The sequence below is a fragment of the Papio anubis genome, chromosome 20 (genome assembly GCF_008728515.1).
Source record: "Papio anubis isolate 15944 chromosome 20, Panubis1.0, whole genome shotgun sequence".
NCBI classification, from domain to species: domain Eukaryota; kingdom Metazoa; phylum Chordata; class Mammalia; order Primates; family Cercopithecidae; genus Papio; species Papio anubis.
The window spans coordinates 9,942,484-9,963,090 of NC_044995.1; the positions used below are offsets into that span (position 1 = coordinate 9,942,484).

The 20,607-nt window shown below is 56.1% G+C and overlaps 1 protein-coding gene across 1 annotated transcript; it reads right to left on the reverse strand.

Annotated features, from left to right (window-relative positions):
• Positions 1 to 25: 25 nt before the first annotated feature.
• On the reverse strand, positions 26 to 17,491 carry PPP6R1 (protein phosphatase 6 regulatory subunit 1). Its single transcript, XM_031659291.1, is given in 23 exon segments — positions 26 to 101; positions 182 to 292; positions 829 to 910; positions 1,018 to 1,088; positions 1,220 to 1,400; positions 1,493 to 1,629; positions 5,936 to 6,114; positions 6,206 to 6,263; positions 9,016 to 9,113; positions 9,195 to 9,284; positions 9,408 to 9,493; positions 9,581 to 9,696; positions 9,982 to 10,046; positions 10,842 to 10,976; positions 11,526 to 11,556; positions 11,558 to 11,661; positions 11,747 to 11,909; positions 12,481 to 12,594; positions 12,697 to 12,809; positions 15,190 to 15,255; positions 15,335 to 15,472; positions 15,562 to 15,748; positions 17,259 to 17,491. Coding segments are annotated over 23 exon segments (2,628 nt in total). The 5' UTR covers positions 17,486 to 17,491.
• Positions 17,492 to 20,607: the final 3,116 nt, after the last annotated feature.

Genomic DNA, 20,607 nt, shown 5'->3' on the forward strand with positions numbered 1-20,607 from the left:
ACCCAGCCCCAGGCTGCAGCCACACTCACTGGGAGCCTGGGGATGCAGGCCCTTCCGGGGCAGAGCCATTGGGTATCGGAGGAGGCGTGAGGGCCTGGGCACTGTCACGGGAGAGAGGGGATGTGCAGAGGTCACTTCCTGCCCCACCAGCCCTGCCGCGCCCCGCTGCCCTGGTGCTCACCTCTGGCTTTGGGGAAGCCCCAAGGGCTCTGGGCTCTTCTCCCCATCTGTGGTCTGGGGGCGCTGGTGGGCCCCGGAGGCTGGGACAGAGGTAGCGGGGTCTCTGGTTGCACTGTGGGTGAGGAAAGTGCGGCTGTCAGCGTGGCCCCCACTGTCACCTGCTGACACCCTCACACCCCAGACGACTGAAGTCGGCTCACTGGGTGTGTGTCTGCCACCTGCCCCACCAGGAGGGGCCTCCCAAGGACTCAGCTGGCTCAGCGTGGAGGGACGGCATGGCCCTGGGCAGGAAGACAAGCAACCCTCTTCCCGCGTCCTGTCCCTGTGGAAGAGGCACTCGAGGCCAGCTGAGACAGCCCCAAGGGGCCTTCTGCATGCTCTCACCCTCCCAATCCTTCACACCCTCCAACGAGCCTTTCCCAACCCTGGGGCTCAAGGGCCCCAAGCATCCCAGGCTACTAAGAGAAGAACCAGCCTACAGAGTGCAGGGGGCCGGGGCACAACATGAGGCTAGGCCTGGGGGTCCTGCAAAGGAGACCTGGAGCAGCTCAGGGACAAGATGAACCCAGAGCCCACCTCACCGCAGAGGAGAAAAGACTTCTCCTGACACCCGGCCCTCACCTTAGCAAGCCCCACCTCGCCGCTCACCTGTCCGAGGAGTTGGGGGCAGAACGGATCCCGTGGAAGGTGGCCTGAAGGTCCCCGATGCTAACCAAGGCCTGGCAGGGGGCTGTGGGGGATGAGAGATCTCAGCTGCAGCCTCCCAGCAAGCTCAGAGCTGGCCAGGCTGCTCTCTCTGCCCAGGGCCACAGGTGGGCAGGGCAAACTGGGGCTCACCTGAGGGCTCTATGACTTTGCTGCCTTCTGTGGCTTCCTGAGGTGCTGAGGGGGGTGTGGGGTCCTGAGACCTGGCAGATGAGAGGCAGCCCAAGGGGGCAGCTAGGGTTAGCACTCGAGCCTATGAGAGGACTGGGACCCCATGGCCACCTCCTGGTCTCGGGATACCAGCGCCATCCAGCCCGTCCCATCTGGTTCTCACCTGAGCTGCAGGGCATCACGGGCAGGAGGGCTGGCCAGGTCCTCGGTGGGGAGGTCCTGGGACACACTGAGGGGTCCCTGTGGGGCTGGAGGCCCAGTGTGCAGCTCTTCCTCCCTGGAGACTCGGGGGCTGGTCGGGGCATCTGTAGGCACTGGGTCAAAGGTGGCTGTCCAGCTGGGGCCTGGGATGGAGTTGGGGGAGCGGCATAGAGGGTGAACTCGGTAACAGGCAGACAGCCCTGTGTACGCCTGACCACACCGCCCATTCATTCACCTGGAGGCTGAGGGCCAGGGCTGGGGTAGGACATGGGGGTGGCCCCTCCACGGGCTGCACAGCCAATGCCCTCCTCGTCTTCCTCCTCCTCCTCGTCCTCCTCTTCTTCATCCTCACTGTCTGTGCTGCCTCCACTCCTGCCCCAGAAACCGCCTGGTCAGCTAGCTGTGTGGGACAGACCAGCCGACACCCATCCCGTTCCCTGCAGCCCAGGGTCAGCCCAAGGAGAGTGGGCTGGGATGACCGGCAGGTCACAGAAGGGGTCAGGGAGTTTGGGGTGTGATGACACCAGGAGAGGCTGGGAGAGTTCTGAGCCAAAGGTGAGAACACAAGCGGGCAGGGACAGAATGAAGCCGTAAGGAGACCATTCGTCCCCAATCATCCATGCAGAGTAGGCCCTAGGAAGTGGGCTGAGACTCAGCCATGGCAGCCAGAGCAGACAGACCCACTCACCAGCTCTCAAGTCACCTCCCAGCTGTCACCTCACACTGTCACCACAGTGACAGGCCTTCCCACCAGCAGACCCACCCTCTGGACGGAAGGCTTCACACTACTCTCTCTCTCCCTCCAACTAGAAACTCCAAGAAGGCAGAGACGGCTGACTTTTGCCACTGCTGTATCCTCAGCCCTGGGAAACCACCAGGCACCCACAGCTGCTCCAAAAATACTGGCTGGATGCTGACTGACACCCGCCTGTGAACATGAAGAAAGCCAAGCAATCTCTGTGCTGACCAACCAGGAAAGGGGTAAGCAAAGTCACATTAAAACTAAGCTTTAACAGGGAGAGTGCATGCTGGAAAATGCAGCATTAGGAGATGTTACTATCGTGTGAACATTCTAGAGTGCACTTACACACACCTGGATGGGAGCGCCTACTACACACCTAGGCTCTATGGTATAGCCCTGTTGCTCCTAGACTGCAGACCCGTACAGCATGTCATGGTACTGAATACTATAGGCAATTATAACACAATGGTAAATGTGTGTGTATCTAAACATAGGAAAGAAACAGTAAAAACGGAGTATTATAATCTTACAGGACCACTGTCTCATATATGGTCCATTGTTGACCCAAAGATGCAGTATGGGACTATATACTATGTCTAAAATGCTGACTAAATATTTTTGTCTTAACAGAGTAACTGACTACTTTAACTGGAAAGTAATATATCTGTATATAGTTAAAAGTAAACGAAAACACTCAATGACCAAGGAGTATAAAGGAAGCCCCTCAACCTAATATAAGGCATCTATCCAACCCCACGACTAACAGCACACTTAAACGGTGAAAGGCTGCATGCTTCCCCTAAGATCAGGAACAAAACAAGGAGGCCTGTTCTTGCCACTTTTGTTCAACATTGTACTGGAGGCTAGCTAGGCAACCAGGCAAGAAAAGGAAATTAAAAGCATCCAGATTTGAAAGGAAGGAAAATGATCTCTATTCACATGACATGATTCTGTACCTAGAAAATCCTAAGGAATCCACTAAAACTATAAGAATTCATAAATTACTTCAGCAAGGTTGCAGGATAATAGATCAACATACAAAAACCTATTGTATTTTCATACACTTGTAACGATCTGAAAACAATTTCAAGAAAATTCCAATTACAATAGTATCAGAAAGAAGAAAACAGGTATAAACTTAAAAGAAATACAAACCTCATACTCTAAAACCTACGAAACACTGTTGAAAGAAATTTTATGACCTATATAAACAGACACCCATGTTCATGCATTACAAGAACCCTTTAAGAAACTTAGCTGGTTTCTTCTTTGAAATTAATAAGCTGATCCTAAAATTCATATGGAATCTCAAGAAATCCCAAATAGGTCAAAACAATCTTGAAAAAGAAGAACAAGGTTGGTAGACTAAAACCTTCCATTTTCTTTTTTTTGGGAGATGGGAGTTTCCTTCTTGTCACCCAGGCTGGAGGGCAATGGTGCAGTCTCAGCTCACTGCAACCTCTGCCTCCCAGGTTCAAGCGATATTCCTGCCTCAGCATCCTGAGTAGCTGGGATTACATACAGGAAACCACCACCACACCCGGCTAATTTTTGTATTTTTAGTAGAGACAGGGTTTCGCCATGTTGGCCAGGCTGGTCTCAAACTCCTGACCTCAGGTGATCCACCTGATTGGCCTCCCAGAGTGCTGGGATTGCAGGTGCAAGCCACCGTGCCCAACAAACCTCCCATTTTCAAAACTTACTATAAAGCAACAGCAACCAGGGCAGTGTGGTACTGGATAAAGACAGACTGATGGAACAGAACAGAGAGGGAAGAAACACTCTCTCACACATATGGTCAAATATTTCTTTTTTACACAGGTGCCAAGATGATTCAGTGGAGAAAGGACAGTGTCTTCAACAACTGGTGCAAGGAAAACTGGTTATCTACATGTAAAGAGATGAAGCTGGACTGAACCCCCACCTCACACCATATACAAAATTTAGCTCAAAATGAATCGAAAACCATAGAAATAATGCTATAAAACTCTTAGAAGAAAACAAAGGGCTAAGTCAAGATGCTGGATCCTCCCAAAGTGCTCCTCCCAAAGTGCTGGGATTACAAGCTTGAGCCACTGTGCCTGGTTAATTTGTTGATTTCTTAACACATCATCTAACCTTTTTTTTGAGACAGGTCTGGCTCTGTTGCCCAGACTGGAGTGCAGTGGTATGATCTCGGCTCACTGTAACCTCTGCCTCCCTGGCTCAAGCAATGACACACTTGTGCACCAACAACACGTTCAGGAGTATTCATAGCAGCTGCACTCACAGCAGTGATCAACAGGAACCTGCCCAAAGGCCTATCAACTGCAGAACAAGCAATTCAAGCTCATCACGTACAGCATGGCCCCACTACACGAGAGCAAGGGGCACCCAAACACACAATAGGGAAGGAGCTCACAAGTGGAGTGCTGAGCAAAACAGGTCAGACACAAAAGGAGATGCTACATGCTGTATCAAGTGAAAACAGAGACAAAACTCATCTACAGGGTTAGAAGCCAGGACAACTTGACCCTCAGGAGGGAGGATACTGGCTAGCAGAGGGGATGTGGGTACTGGGAAGGTCCTGCTCCTGGGTCTGGGCACTGAGGAAGGATGTCCATTGGCCACACACTCAGGATCTGTACAGTCGTCTATACTCACGTTACATGTCAATAAAAAGTGAAAACAGCCTAATTCCCAAATCAAAAGTCATAAGGCAAAAACTCAGTTGCAGATGGTGACTTAGTGTTCATGCTGTCAAATCTACATGGCATGAACCCATTTCATCACAGCAATTCTGGGGCCGGCCAGTAATAAGAGAAAAAAAACAATGTAACATTTGCACTAAAAACTGATCACAGCCTCACTGGAGAAGGATGTCATCAGCTCTCATTTTACTGGAATTAGAGGAAAGAGAAGCTGCCTGGGACCATCTTACCCCCCTTTCTAGGAAAACATGCATGAGAGCTAACAAGAGGAAGTGAAGTTAAGGGATGAAGGAAGGAGAGGGGGAGGCGGGGAGAGAGACGCACACAGACCAAGCCATATCTCAAGGACCTGCCTATTTTTTCAGCCACAGAGATTATCCCTTTCTATTTATAACTTAAACTCATTTGAATTAGATTTCTTTTAATTTGTTGATTCTTTTTTTTTTTTTTTTGAGACCAGGTCTTGCTCTGTCACCCAGACTGGAGTGCAGTGGTGCGATCTCAACTCACTGCAACCTCCGCCTCCCAGGCTAAAGCGATCCTTCCACCTCAGCCTCTCAAGTAGCTGGGACTATAGGCGCATGTCACCAATCCAGGTGATTTTTGTATTTTTTTTGTAGACACAGGGTTTTGCTATGTTGCACAGGCTAGGTCTCAAACTCCTGAGCTCAAGTGATCCATCCACCTTGGCCTCCTCCCAAAGCGCTGGGATTACAAGCTTGAGCCACTGTGCCTGGTTAATTTGTTGATTTCTTAATGCATCATCTAACCTTTTTTTTTGAGACAGGTCTGGCTCTGTTGCCCAGACTAGGGTGCAGTGGTATGATCTCGGCTCACTGCAACCTCTGCCTCCCTGGCTCGAGCCATCCTCCCACCTCAACCTCCCGAGTAGCCAGTACTACAGGTGCACACCACCAAGCCCATCTAACTTTCATTTTTGTAGAGACAGGATCTCCCTATGTTGCCCAAGGCTGGTTTCAAACTCCTGAGCTCAAGGAATCCATCTGCCCTGGCTTCCCAAAGTGCTGGGATTACAGGCACTCACGAATTACATGAGCCCACCATGCTTGGCCTTGAATTAGATTTATATCACCACAAAAGTGGAAGTGCCCCCAACTAATACACACACCAATGCAGCTTCCTTATTTTTTTCATTCACTTCAGCCTCAGTCCAAATGTATTGGTAGACCCCTTGGCCCTGCTGTGTGGTGGAAGCTTGGAGAAGGGAAACTGGAGGGGGACTCACCGGACACCAGGGGGCTGGCTCAGACGGGCCCCCCTGGCCAACTGGCTGCCCTGCCAGGCGCCATCTTCTCCATCAGACTCCCCTGAGCCCTGGGCCTCTTCCTCGTCCTCCTCTTCCTCATCATCATCAAACTGCTGGATGCGGTCCTTGTAGCATATCTCAAGTAGGTTGGCGTTGGGCTGCAGGGCACAGGGGTAGGAGGATGGGCCACACTGCACACAGACCCACACCCCTCCACTCGCCACAACCAGGGGACAGGGCAGTACTCACGTTGTCATCGTCGGCGTTGAGGGAGAAGGTGATGTTGGCTGTCTTGTCAAAAGGTGCGCTAGGAGAGAAGGTGAGGCATGGTGAGAGGGTACACCTGGGGGTGGGGGCAGCACAGGACAAGGCCACATTCCTTTCTTCACTCAACGTAGAGCTGACCCTCACTACTTGCAGAGTCAGTATCTGCAAATTCACGCACAACCCAAGCCACTGGTCCTAAGGAGCAATGTATATATGAATATCAACATCTCACACAGATGATCACTTTAAATCCTTAAAACCACTCATTGAGGTAAATTGTTTCCCTTGGCTCTAGAAGTGAGAAAATGGGGCTCAGAAATGTTAAGTGACTCTCCTCAGGCTTCTCCAAGGACAGGTGCCAGAGAGGGATTCAGACCCATGCCCTTGTCCCCATCCTTGGGGCATCTGTGGGAGGCTAACACTCACACCAGCCAGGCACAAGCAGCATGTGAGGCTACAGCCCAGTAAAGCACATCCCCTAACCTCAAGATGTCTATGGTCTGTGGCTGAAATTCTAAGTTCTGGGCAAAAGAATCACATCAGAACTTGAACTAAGCCTGCCAGGACCCCGCCTCCCTCAACATGAGGGTCCGCCTCCTTCCCACGTGTCAGGGACACTTCGGGGATCATTTGTCTCAAATTCATGAAAAATTGTGCCACAAAGATCAACGGATAAAGGGCAGTTAATTATTAATAAAGGACACTAGGCATCTGACAGACATCACTCACGCACTTCATTCTCCCAACCACCTTCCAAGGCAAGTGTCCTTAGTCCCTCCTAGACACTGAGAAGCAGAGGAGCAGAGATCACGCTGGGCACGCAGGGGATCTAGGGCGGGGCAGCCCATGTCCCCGCGGCACTGGCAGCCTCAGCTGACCTGGCTTCTCCTGCCACAGGAGCTCTGCAGGGCAGCATCTTCAGCCCTGAGGTGCTCAAACCAGTCATCCACTTTCCATTCCGGAACTCTTCCTAGGTTTTGTTTTGTTCGCTTAACTTTTTAACCTCTCTGGAATTTTCTTGGTAGACGAAGTGCTAATAGTTTCATCCCAAAAGGGCAGCTGGTGATACTAATGCCATCTACCAGTCAGTCCCTTCATCCTCATGCCAGGATGGGTTTTTGTTTTTTTTTTTTCTTTTAATTAAAAAAGCAGGCCGGGCGCGGTGGCTCAAGCCTGTAATCCCAGCACTTTGGGAGGCCGAGGCGGGCGGATCACGAGGTCAGGAGATCGAGACCATCCTGGCTAACACGGTGAAACCCCGTCTCTACTAAAAATACAAAAAACTAGCCGGGCGTGGTGGCGGGCGCCTGTAGTCCCAGCTACTCGGAGGCTGAGGCAGGAGAATGGCCTGAACCTGGGAGGCGGAGCTTGCAGTGAGCCGAGATAGGGCCACTGCACTCCAGCCTGGGTGACACAGCGCCAGACTCCGTCTCAAAAAAAAAAAAAAAAAAAAAAAAAAAAAAAAAAAAAGCAGAGATGGTCTCACAACATTGCCCAGGCTGGGCTGAAATTCCTGAACTCAAGCGATCCTCCTGCTTCGGCCTCCCTAAGTGCTGGGATTAACATGTGAGCCACTGTGCCCAGCCCAGTTTTCACTTAAGCATCTTCTCCAGGGGTCTCGGCACAGGCCACTGACCCACAAAGACCAACACTCACTCTGCAAGTCTCCATGCCGGGCACAGAGGCAGCACACACGGGGTCTCATGTCTGCATCTGAGAGGACCTCTGTCCAGCTGTGGACTAAGCGAGGCACAGCTGACTATCCCTCATCATGGTGCCCCTCATGCTGTGCTGTACGGGAACCCCGGGGCAGCCATAGGCAGCCATCCAGCTCCCACACACTAACCGGCTATGTCCTGGGGACTCAGTCTCCCTGGCCGTAAATGAGCTCATTGTGGAGAGCGAGATGGAGTCTCGCTCTGTTGCCCAGGCTGGAGTGCAGTGGCGCAATCTCAGCTCACTGCAACCTCTGCTTCCCGGGTCCAAGCGATTGTCCTAACTCAGCCTCCCAAGTAGCTGGGACTACAGGCACATGCCACCATGCCCGGCTAATTTTTGTATTTTTTGTAGAGACAGAGTTTCACCATATTGGCCAGGCTGGTCTTGAACTCCTGACCTCAGGTGATCCGCCTGCCTCAGTCTCCCAAAGTACTGGGATTACAGGCATGAGCCACTCCGTCCAGTCACTTTTTTCTGACTCTAGAAGCAACACACGCTTGTGGCAAGAAACTCAGAAAAGTTTATGATCACAACACCCAGAAGTGACTGATGTTAAGATGATGTTGCCCCACAAATCAAAACAAGCAGAATTGGTAATTGGAAAAAAATGTTTAGTCACCTCGAGGCCTGTGGAGGGGAGAAGTGGACCCTCGTGTCTGGCGGACTCGTGACCCAGAGGGCATTCGTGCAGGCGCAGTTTTGCCTCACAGTCCCTACGCCAGGACCTGCTGGTCCCCACTACCCTGAGCCCCTCCCGCCTGGGACCCCTAAGGCTAGCTCCAGGAGTGGGAGGGACCTGCTCTGTGTCCCCAGCACAGATGTTTGTGCCCCACCCTCATGGCCTGCCCCTCGGAGAGAAGAGACTGCAGAGCCGGAACTCATGTAAGAGGAGGCAGACACACGAGGCTGCAGACACGCACACAAGGCCATGGCCAACGTGTGCCCAGCAGCAGCCATAGCTGCAGGCTGAGCCTCACAGGGCATGCAGGTGGGTGTGGGGGACAGACACAAGTAGGCGCGCCTGCTGCTGCAGAGGCAGGACAGGGCTCTGACCCTGCGCAAGAGACACTCACTTCACACTCTCCTCCTGCTCCCCAAACTCCTCATCATTGAAGCCAAAGTGGTCAATAAAGGCGGAGGTCATGCGCTGCATCTGGAAGTCCATGAAGGCCTGTGGGGGTGCGGAGGTTGGGGCTGGAGGGAGCTGGACGGGACCCCACTCCAGCACAGCCCCGCACAGCCCCAGGCCCACCTGCTGCAGCACGGCCTCCTCAGGGAAGTTGAACTCCTTGAGCCGGTCGTCCTCATCGTCACTGGAGGAGTGTAGGTGGTGGGTGTTCACCTGGGGAGAGGACGGGGCGTCAGGGCCTGCTGGAGCCCCCAGACGAGGGTGGGCAGGCAGCTATGAGGACGGGGAGGCTAAGACTGGCCCGAGAGAGAAGCGGTAGGAGAATCCGGGCCTCACCAGGTCCACCATGTTCTTCTTGTTGGTCTCCGCCAGGGGCCCCGATACAAAGGCTTCCCACTGCTCCTGCTGCTCGCTGGGCAGCTCTGCGTAGGTGAGAGGGGTGAAGACGTGAGGCATCCCCTGGCTTCAAGCCCCCCACGTACCCCTCAGGCTGGCCTGGGGACCCTCACCCTTCAGCAGCTGTCCCAGCTGCTCTGCATTGGGCCCCTTCTCTGTGCTCTGCACCAGGGCGTTGGCCATTCTCGTCAGGTGGCCCATGTAGCCTTTCCGAGGGCCTCCCGCAGACCTGGCAAGAGTGAAGGCCACGGCTAGAAGCCAGGACTGGACCCAACGATGCCCAGCCCCGACCCATCCCCCAACCCAGGCAGTTCCAGCCCGACCCAGCCCCCCACCCAGACAGTCCCAGTCCCGACCCAGCCCCCAACCCAGACAGTCCCAGCCCCGACCCAGCCCCCCACCCAGACAGTCCCAGTCCCGACCCAGCCCCCCACCCAGACAGTCCTAGTCCCGACCCAGCCCCCCACCCAGACAGTCCCAGCCCCTGGAGACACAAAGGGCAGCAGGTGCTCACTGTACACGGTCGTTCTCCTCCCAGGAAGCCAGGATCCGCTCCACCAGGCGGCACTGCTGCAGCAGCTGTGGGACAGCAGGACAGGATGGCCTGGGGGGGTCTGCACACGTATGGGGAGCTCTGCACTGCGGCAGGGGTCCCTTCCTCAGCAGACGCTTCACCAGGCCCCAGCTCATCCACATGGGAGTGGGAAGGAGGGGTGGAAGCTGGGGCTTGGGACCCTGGCATCCAGCCAAGTCTCTCTGGTCTTTCTATGAAGAGTATGTGGTGCATGCACACACACTCACGTGTGCACACACATGCATACATGCTCACACACACTCATGCATGCAGACTCACACATGCTCACACACGCATGCATGCACTGACACACTCATGCTCACACACGTGCACACACATGCATACATGCTCACACACACTCATGCATGCAGACTCACACGTGTTCACACACGCATGCATGCACTAACAGACACTCATACGCATGCACACACATGCATACATGCTCACACACTCATGCGTGCACACGCACACACACATGCTCACACACATGCATGCACTAACAGACACGTGCTCTCACATACACACTCATGTGTGCACACTCATGCACACACAGCCGCTCGAAGGTCTGCTCCCGCCCACCCCTAGCTCTTCAGTTCAAGTCAGGGGCCCACTGCTCCCTGCACCTGCATGTTTCATCCCCGTTTCTCCCTGGCCATGCCTCCCACATCCCATCTGGGTGCTGGCACCTAACACTACCCAACGAACACTTGTGGGAGGAAGACGTGAGGGACAGGCCTCTGGAGAGGGTGCGCCCACAGGGGATGGGCCCAGAAGGAGGGGATCAGGGAGTCCCAGCTCACATGTTTCACAACAGGGTTTTGGACGGGCGTCTCAGGGCTGCTGTCAGGAGGCGGCCCCAAGCTCAGCATGGTGCTCACGCAGCCCTCCACTTGGGCATGCAGGAAGTTGTTGAAGACATAGTGGAAGAAGAGGTCCTATGGGAGGACACAGGGTTGGTACCAGAGAGGCCCTGCCCCAGCCCCTGAGCCCCCAGCGCCCGAGCCCCCAGCCCAGTCTGGTCCCCACCCCAGCCCCTGAGCCCCCACCCAGACCAGTCCCCACCCCAGCCCCCGAGCCCCCAGCCCAGTCCGGTCCCCACCCCAGCCCCTGAGCCCCCAGCCCCCGAGCCCCTAGCTCAGTCCGGTCCCCACCCCAGCCCCTTAGCCCCCAGCCCCCGAGCCCCTAGCTCAGTCCGGTCCCCACCCCAGCCCCTTAACCCCCAGCCCCCGAGCCCCTAGCTCAGTCCGGTCCCCACCCCAGCCCCTTAACCCCCAGCCCGGGCCCCTAGCTCAGTCAGGTCCCACCCCAGCCCCATTCCGGTCAGCCAGCCCCATCCCAGCCCCCCGACCCCCAGCCAGTCCAGTCCACCCTGCCCAGTCCATTCCCCACCCCAGCCCCGAGCCCCAGCCAGTCGGTCCAGCCCCTGAGCCCCCCAGCCCCGGGCCCCGCTCCGGTCCAGTCCAGCCCCTTGTGATCCAGTCCACTTTCCCAGCATAATTGTTAGGCACGTCCAGTCTCCAGGCTTTCCATTTCATCATTATTTCCATTTGTAGAGCCGTGCAGCCGCGTGTTGCCCAGAGGCGGAGCCAGCATGCCCCACGTCATCTGTAGCGGCTCCAGCTGCAGATACAGGGAGCCCTGGTTCCCAAGGGCTGCACTTCCTGCTTCCCCCGCCTCCCCAAGGACCACAACCCCCGCCCCTGACCTTGGGAGGCTCCAGCAGGAGCTGGTGGAAGCAGCTGAGCCGCGGGCGCAGGGCGTGCAAGGCGCCCACACTGGACACAGTGCTTTCCAGGGCTCCCTGGGCCAGGAGCTCCAGCTGCCCATCCACACTGCTGAAGAAGTTGTTCACAGTCATGGACTCGGACCTGCAGCAGGGCAGTGTCAAAGGCAGAGTGAGCCTAGACGGCCTGCGTGCCCACACGACAGCAGGCGCAAGGACCGAGTCTGCAGGGTCTGGAGGAAGACGAGAAGCCACAGGTCCCCGGCGCCGCTCTCTTCTGAGGCCCTTCAGACTACACCTGGCTGGGGTGGGGTGGGGGGGGGGGGGGTGGGGTGGGGTGGGGTGGGGTGGGGAGCTCGCCAGGTGGCAGCATTGGCAGTCCACTGTGGGGGCACCGGTAAGGGATGAGGGCGGGAAGGCACACCCAACAAGCTAGAGGCCTTTATGGTAAGGCAGGGGCACGGAGGCCTGAGGTCCCTCCCAACACAAGCTGCAGCAGTGGCCTCAGCCTCAGCGCCCTCATTTGTCAAACAAGACAGGAAGATTCCTCCCTTGGGCCCATACTGTCCACTGCACAGGGAGCACAAGCGGCCACCAGAGCAAGGCGCCACTTGGAGGCGGCAGTTTCACTTGGTGGACACCGAGACCCGCCTCTGAGGGGCCAGAGAGCCCCAGGGGATGGGCAGCATGCATGGTCTGCGGCCCATATCCCTCACCTCGGCCTCCTGGGCTCCAGCAGGGTCAGCAGCACCTGGATCCCACTGACGATGACAGACTGGCTCTGCTCCACCTCGAACATGTTGCTTAAGAGCTGCTCAATCGTCTCCTGCCTATGGGGGTGGGGGTGGGGGCGGGGGTCAGGGTGAGGGGCCAGGGGCCCAGGGCATCCCCAAGTCAGCTCCCCCCAGCCTTAGCTTCGCCCGCACACCCACTTCTCCAGGGTGGCCAGCAGCTGGTCAGGCTCCGGGCTGTCCTGGACTTGGATCATCTGCTCCCGGCTCAGGCGGACGATGTCACACAGGGACTGGGACGCGTTGGAATGTTGCTGGGATGGGGAGAGACAGGTGAGGATCCTGGTCGGGCCCGGTGCAGCCTGGTGCTGGAAGCCCCTCCCCCGAGCTGACCATCCAGGGAAAAACGGTCACCCAGACACAGGGACACGAGTTAAGAAGAAGAGGGCACAGAAGCACCAATTGCTGGAGGGAAAATGGTGGAGAGAACAGGAACCCAGGAAGGCTCCCCAGGACAGGAGGCATCCACAGAAGGCCCGCGAGCTCGCACACAGGGCCGGCAGCACTGCCCGCAACGACCCAGACAGCTTCGACTGACGAGTGGGTATGCCCAACCTGGTCTGTCCGCACAGGGGAGGGCTAATCAGCCAAAAAAAGGAGTGTAACTGATCCACGCAACCACGTGAATGAGCCACAAAGACAGGGAAACTGATCCACGCAACCACGTGAATGAGCCACAAAACACCATGCTAGTGAAAGAAACCAGACACAGACCACATGGTGTATGATCCCATTTTATGAAATGTCCAAAGACAAATCCAGAGACAGAATAGTCTGGTGGTTGCCAGGGGCTGAGAAGAGAAAGGGAAAAATTGGGAGGGGGTGCTAATGAATACAGGGTATCTTTTTTTTCTTTTTTCTGGAGAAAAGGTCTCAGCTGGGTGTGACAGCACATGTCTATAATCCCAGCACTTTGAAAGGCCGAGGTGGGAGCATCACTTGAGCCCAGGAGTTTGAGACCAGCCTGGGCAACATGGCAAAAACTCCATCTCTACAAGTACAAAATAATTAGCCAGGAATGCTGGTACGCGCCTGTAGTTCCAGCCACTCATGTGGCGGAGGCAGGAGGATCGCTTGAGCCCAGGGGGTCAAGGCTGCAGTGAGGCAAGACCACACCACTGCACTCCAGCCTGGGATCACACCACTGCACTCCAGCCTGGGCAACGGAGCAAGACCCTGTCTAAAAAAAAAAAAAGATACGGCCTCTACATCACCCCAGGCTGGAGTGCAGTGGTATCATCGTAGCTCACTGCAGCCTTGAACTCCTGGGCCCAACAGATCCTCCCGCCTCAGACTCTTGAGGAGCTAGGACTACAGGTGTGCACCACCAATGCCAGCTAAGTTTCAAATTTTTTGTAGAGACAAGGTCTTGCTATGTTGCCCAGGCTAGTCTCAAACTCCTGGGCTCAAGCCATCCTCCAGCCTCACCTGCCAAAACGCTGGGATTACAGGCAGGACTTGTTTTTTGGAGTGATAAAAAATAATCTAAATTCAACATGATGATAAACAACGCTGTGAATACACTAAAAGCACTGAACTGTAAGCTTCAGTGGGTGAGTCGTATGCTGTGTAATTTATATCTCAGTAAAGCTGCTACAGAAGAGAAAAGCATAAGCAGAGCTGAGTCTAACCCAACGGGCAGCCGCAGGGCTTGGCTGTGTTGCTCCTGGGCCATGCCTCAGGGCCCTCACAGGGACAGGCCCTAGCCTGGGTGAGCCCAGAGCCACATCTCTGCTCTGCAAGCCTGTACGCCTCTCAGAGGCAGCAGCTGGCATGGGGAGGGACACGTTGCTCCCAGGGGCCTCGGACGTCGGAGGCTCTTGACAAACACCTACTCTACACTAGGCCCTGTGCTGGGCACCAGGACAGAGATGGAGACGTAAACTGGAGAAACACATGGATGTGGGCCCCCCCCCACAGAACTAAAGGGGAGGATGTGAGGGTCCTTGAAAGCAAGGCTGCTGGATGGACCCTTAGAAGGACATGGAGGGGTTCAATCAGGCAGGAGACAGGGAAAAAGCTGCCAGGCCCAGCAACAGCACAGGTCAGGGTGGGCAGGGAAGGATGTGGGGCCAGGGCTGGGACAGGTGATGAGGAGGGCCCCTCCCTACAAGGCATTATGTGCCAAGTTCCTGGGTCATGAAAAAAACCTTTCTAGCACTTTCGGAGGCCAAGGTGGGAGAATCATTTGAGTCAAGTTTCCTTCCTTTTCTCAAAGGGCATGGATATACCTGGTTCTCAAGGCTCTCTTTTCTCACCAATTTCTTTTTTTCCTTTTTTGAGACAGGGTCTGTGACCCAGGCTGGAGTGCAGTGGTGTGATCATGACTCACTGTAGCCTTGACCTCCCAGCTCAAGCAATCCTCCTACCTGAGCTTCCCAAGTAGCGGGGACTGCAGGTGTGCACCACCACACTCAACACACATAAGTTTTTATGTAGAAATGGGTGTGACTATGTTGCCCAAGCTGGTCTCAAACTCATGGGCTCAAGAATCCTCCCACTTCGCCCTCCCAAAGTGCTGGAATTACAGGCTCGAGCCACCGCGTCCAGCCCCAATTCCTCTTTTAAAAGCGGGGAGCTGGGCATGGGGAAAGGACTCTAAGGGGAAGCTGCAGGGGCACTGGCAGCACTCACATTCTCATCCTTCGACGGGTGGATCTGCTCAATCAGCCGCTGGACGATCTTCTCCTCGTTGAGCCACTGAGGGTGAGAAGGCGGGGGCTGCATCACCATCCACCGTGTCCAGCCCCCTACCCCCAGAGGAGCCGGCCCTGCTCACATTGACAACGTCCTGCCTCAGCTGGGGCCGCTCCACACAGGTAAGCAGGCGCAGCAGCAGGTCCATGATGGCCGAGGTGCCGATGTGCTGCAGCAGCAGGTCCACGAAGTCATCCTTCTTCCGCAGAAAGGACACAAGCTGGGGGCGCATGGGCTGCGTCACGCACAGGGCCTGGCCCAGCCGCCACCCCCAACCCCACGGTGGCATCAGGGTGGGGGCCAGGGCACCTGGTCCGTCTTGCGGTTGATGAGGATGCCCATGACCTTGCTGAAGAAGCTGGCCAGCAGCGGATTGAGGCTGCCGGTGCTCTGCAGGAAGCCGTAGAGCCGGTTCAGGAGGGACTCATCAGCACCCAGGGCGTCATTGATCTGCGGTACGTCTGAGGTCAGAATCTCGCAGGCCACACTGGGGTACCTGGGAGGCAAGCACAAGTGGGTGGGGGCTCAGGTTGGGGTAGGGGGCAAGGCTCTACCCTCTTCTCTGCACCGGGCACTGGGTTCCTGGGGCCGCAGAGACCCCATCCCGGAAGGGGAAAGGGCATGACAAGGCAGAGGACAAGGCTGACGCAGAAATAAGGGCCCACACCAGGCCTCCCCTACCCTGCTAACACCCAGCTGTCTCATCCTAGGCTCCTCACCACCCCCAAGACAAGCCTGGTCCTGAAGCTCCTGTGCTTCCCAATCCCCCAACAGCTAACGCTCATCCCTTCTGACTCTCAGCGGCTTCACTTGCGGCCCCGTACACTGCCCCAGTTCCGCTGACTCCTGGAACCTTGCTCAACTTCCAGCCCCACCTCCTGCCTCCCTTCTCCAAACTCTCACACGGTGCCTGACAGCTCCAAGACAAGAGCCACCCCAGCAGCATGCCATTCAAGGCCCTGAGGGACCACAATCTGCTCTAGGACTGTGGGGAGGTGCCCCTTGGGAGGCCAAAGCAGGCATATCACTTGAGGTCAGGAGTTTGAGACCAGCCTGGGCAACACGGCGAAACCCCGTCTCTACTAAAAATACAAAAATTACCCAGGTGTGGTGACTTATAGTCCCAGCTACTGAGGAGGGTGAGGCAGGAGAATCACTTGAATCCGGGAGGCAGAGGTTGCAGTGAGCCAATCATGCCACTGCACTCCAACCTGGTGACAGAGTGAGTCTCCAAAAACAAAAAAAAAGTGTCTTTTGAGTATCACTTGGATTAAAAAATAAGTAATCTTTTTTTTTTTTTTTTTTTTTTTTTTGGGGTGGAGTCTCACTCTGTCACCCAGGCTGGAGTGCAGTGGCCAGATCTCAGCTCACTGCAGGCTCCGCCTCCCGGGTTCACGCCATTCTCCTGCCTCAGCCTCCCGAGTAGCTGGGACTACAGGCGCCCGCCACCTCGCCTGGCTAGTTTTTTGTATTTTTTTAGTAGAGACGGGGTTTCACCGTGTCAGCCAGGATGGTCTCCATCTCCTGACCTCATGATCCGCCCGTCTCGGCCTCCCAAAGTGCTGGGATTACAGGCTTGAGCCACCGCGCCTGGCCAAAAAATAAGTAATCTTAAAGTGTCTTCAATAGCAGACAAATGTTTCACAAACACACAAAAAATTTTTTTAATAAAAAATAAATAAAATAAAAAGCATCGAATAAAGAGAAAAACCAGCCAGGGATGTTGTCACACACTTGTGGTCCCAGCTACTCAGGAGATTGAGGCGGGAGGATCGCTTGGGCCCATGACTTTGTGGCTCCTGTGACTATGCCACTGCCTTCCTTGGTCTGCACCCAGTGAGCTGTGAGGCCTTGTGCAGGGGCCTGGCTGCTCCCTGCCTCGCTTTCCTGATCCCCAAACCGGAGTTTACTGATACTGACGCATTTCAGGGTAGCTGTGAGGCTTGCGTAGTGAAGGTATGTGTGATGCTGATAGGGACGGGCTGGCCAGGAGCTAGGGAACTCACTTGTAGCGAAGCCGCTCCTCACCGCTAGCGGGCGGCTCCTGGGTGACCCAGGCCACCATGGCCTGCAGGTGGGGTGGCTGCAGCAGGAAGTCCAGCAGCTTGCGGTTGACCACCTTGCACTCCTGCAGCACGTCTTCCTCGTCCAGCAGCTCCGGCAGGCTCAGGTCCTCCCGCTCCAGCAGCGTGTCCAGGTGTGAGCTTGTGTGCAGGTCAAACTTCCAAAACATGGCGCCCTACAGGCATGGACACAACCAGCGCCGCGTCAGACGCCCCAGGGGAGTCCCTGCTAGACGGACTGACCACAGGCACTGAGTGCCCACCTTGGGCACAGCCTCTCCCCAAGACCCAGCCCTCTCCCTCACACTGAGCCCAGCCCCACCCTGGGACTGCCCGCAGGCTCAGTGCCTCCATCACTCATGCTTAATAAGGCTCCCACTGAGTACCAGGCTCCTACAGCTGCCCTCGAGCCCACCCCTCTTCCCCACCTCCAGCCTCCAGGCTGCCTCGCCTGAGGTCCGGGGGGTCACTTCACACCCGAGGCCTCAGGCCTGGTGAAGTCCCCAGTGTGGACTGTGTGCAGGGCATGCGAGTAGAGGCTGGACACTGTGCACTGAGAGGCCTCAGGCCCTGTCTCCCCATGAGGGTCTGGGTCCACTATCCCTACTTTTGGGTGGGACACTGCAGGGGCGGGGCCTGAACCTCTGTCTTCAAATTTGCTTCAACCTGTATTTGTTCAACAAACTCAAACGCCCGATGACTTTCAGCACACGGCTGCTGCTTGGCCCAGCAAATCACCCGAGGCTGCGTGGGAGGCATGGGGCGGTGGCAGGGGGAAGAGAGGAAGTCTGTGCGTCTCCAGGCTGTGGCCGTTGCCTGGACACCACTCACACACAAACACACCCCAACCATCCTCTCACCCAGCACCTGGGCTGGAACGAGGAAGAGGAAAAGTTGGAAGGGAGGGGCTCCCAGAACAGTCACTGACCAGGACCTGAAGGAACCCAGGGTGGGATAGACAAATTCTGCAGAGGAAGAACAAAGCCAGCAACACCCAGCCCTGACCCTGTCCCCATCTGGAGCTGGCTCCCGCCTTCTGGAGGACAGCGTCTGGTTCCTCGGCCTGGTTCCAGCCCCTAAACACTCCTGCACAGGAACTCACTGGCAATAAGGACACATACACAGAGCATTAACAAGATGCCAGGCAACCCCATTCTGAGCCCCTGCCCTGTACTATGTCACTGCTCCGCAGGGCCCTACAAAGCCTCCACACAGACCGTCCACTGCAGAGCTCACCTGCGACGTGTGCTCTCGGCACCTGGTGACAATGGTCCTGGCTCTGCATGTGTGCTGTACACACGATGTCCAAGCCACCAGCAGCCCCCAAGCAAGCTGCCATCACCCCGCCACAGAGGACAAGGGGCAACCAAAGCCCGGTAAATCAGGCAGCATCCTGGCATCTCAAAGGCCATCTGGTCCCAGCAGACAGCCTTTGTGGAGTTCTCATCAGTTAAGACACTGACCAGAGCTCAGGCTCGTCACCGGCCTCCTGACAACCATATCACCAGCTAAGGCCACTGCTGCCCCCAACTCACCACAAAGCATGCTGGGAACAGAGCAGAGCCGGCACGGGAGGCCGGGGTGCCTCTCCCACAGCCCTTCACCGCCGTCACTCCCAGGCACAGATGTTAGTCCCTTTCCTTCAACGCCTTTCTGCAGCTTCTTCCAGTTCCCTCATTCCCTTAGCACAGGCCTCCACCATGTCCTCGAGCCCCTCTGACCTGTCACCTCAGTGCCCATCAGCCGCCAGGCCTGACTCAGTCCCAGACCCCAGGGAAGAGACAGGGAGACATGGAGCACCAGGCCCAGGGAAGAGACTTCATCCAAGCTTAGGCGAGCAGTCCAGGCTGACAACGGGCAGGACAGAATCCCACACATGGCCTCAGGCAGGTCAAACGCCGCCTGGGCCTCCTTTCCTCTCCTTCCCGCCTAACTTGAAGCCAGGCCAGCCTGGGGCCAGGATCTCCTCGCTCATCCACCCTGACCACCCTAAGGCTGGGCTCAGCTCGGGAGGCTGCAGTCCAGACCTCGCTCCCAGGCTGCCGGTCTGCCTCGGTGACTCCAGGCTGGCAACAACCTTGATATGACACTATAGGTCCCTAAACCTGGTCCCTAAACCTGGCCAATGACATTTGAGAGTGGAGCAGAGGGAAGAGCTCTGTGACCAACGACAGTCATGGCGGCAGCGGGAGGACTGGGGGAGACAGCAGCAGCCTCCAGGCATTTGAACCCCTGCTCCTCTGGGGGGTCTGCCAGGTCCCAGTCCGCAGCACCCAGTGACTCACCTCTTACCCCTCACCAGTCCACTTTTCCCAATAATCCTTTTTCTTTGAGACGGAGTCTCACTCTGTCGCCCAGGCTGGAGTGCAGTGGCACAATCTAGGTTCACCGCAACCTTTGCCTCCCGGGTTCAGGCGATTCTCCTGCCTCCGCCTCCCCAGTAGCTGTACTACATGCATCCGCCACCACGCCCGGCTAATTTTTGTATTTTAGTAGAAATGGGGTTTCACCATGTTGGCCGGGCTGGTTTCGAACTCCTAACCGTGGGTGATCCGCCCACCTGGGCCTCCCAAAGTGTTGGGATTACAGGCGTAAGCCACCACGCCCAGACTCCCAATATTCCTTCTAAGGTCGGGCGCAGTGGCTCACACCTATAATCCCAGAACTTTGGGAAGCCCCGGCGGACAGATCACCCGAGGTCAGGAGTTTGACACGAGCCTGGCCAACATGGTGAAACTCCATTTCTACTAAAAATACAAAAATTAGCCAAGTGTGGTGTTGGGTGCCTGTAGTCCCAGCTACTTGGGAGGCTGAGGCAGGAGAATCGCCTGAATCCGGGAGTGGAGGTTGCAGTGAACCAAGATTGCGCCACTGCACTCCAGCCTGGGTGACAGAGCAACACTCAGTCTCGGGAAAAAAAAAATTCTTTTAAAGCACAACCATGAGTATCTCCACCTGCTCAGTGATGTGCACTCCACCAAGCCTGCATCCAGGCTCCGATGCCCCTGCCCAGCTAGCTCACCGACTGACCTCCGTGCCCACGGTGACCCCAGTGCCCTGGGGAGGCCGTGCCCCACACCACCTCGCCAGTGCTCCTGGGGCTGCCACTTCAGGTGTTTCCTGCACAGCCCGTGGCTGCCTGAGGCACAGTGCTGGATGGATGTCCAGAAGGCCCTGCAGGTCTGGGTGGATGGGGGCATCCCGGGCACTCCAGGCAATGATGTCAATGGTATCGGCCGGGGCGCTCTGGCACCTGCACTGTGCTGACTGCTCTAAACAGGACTTCACAGCC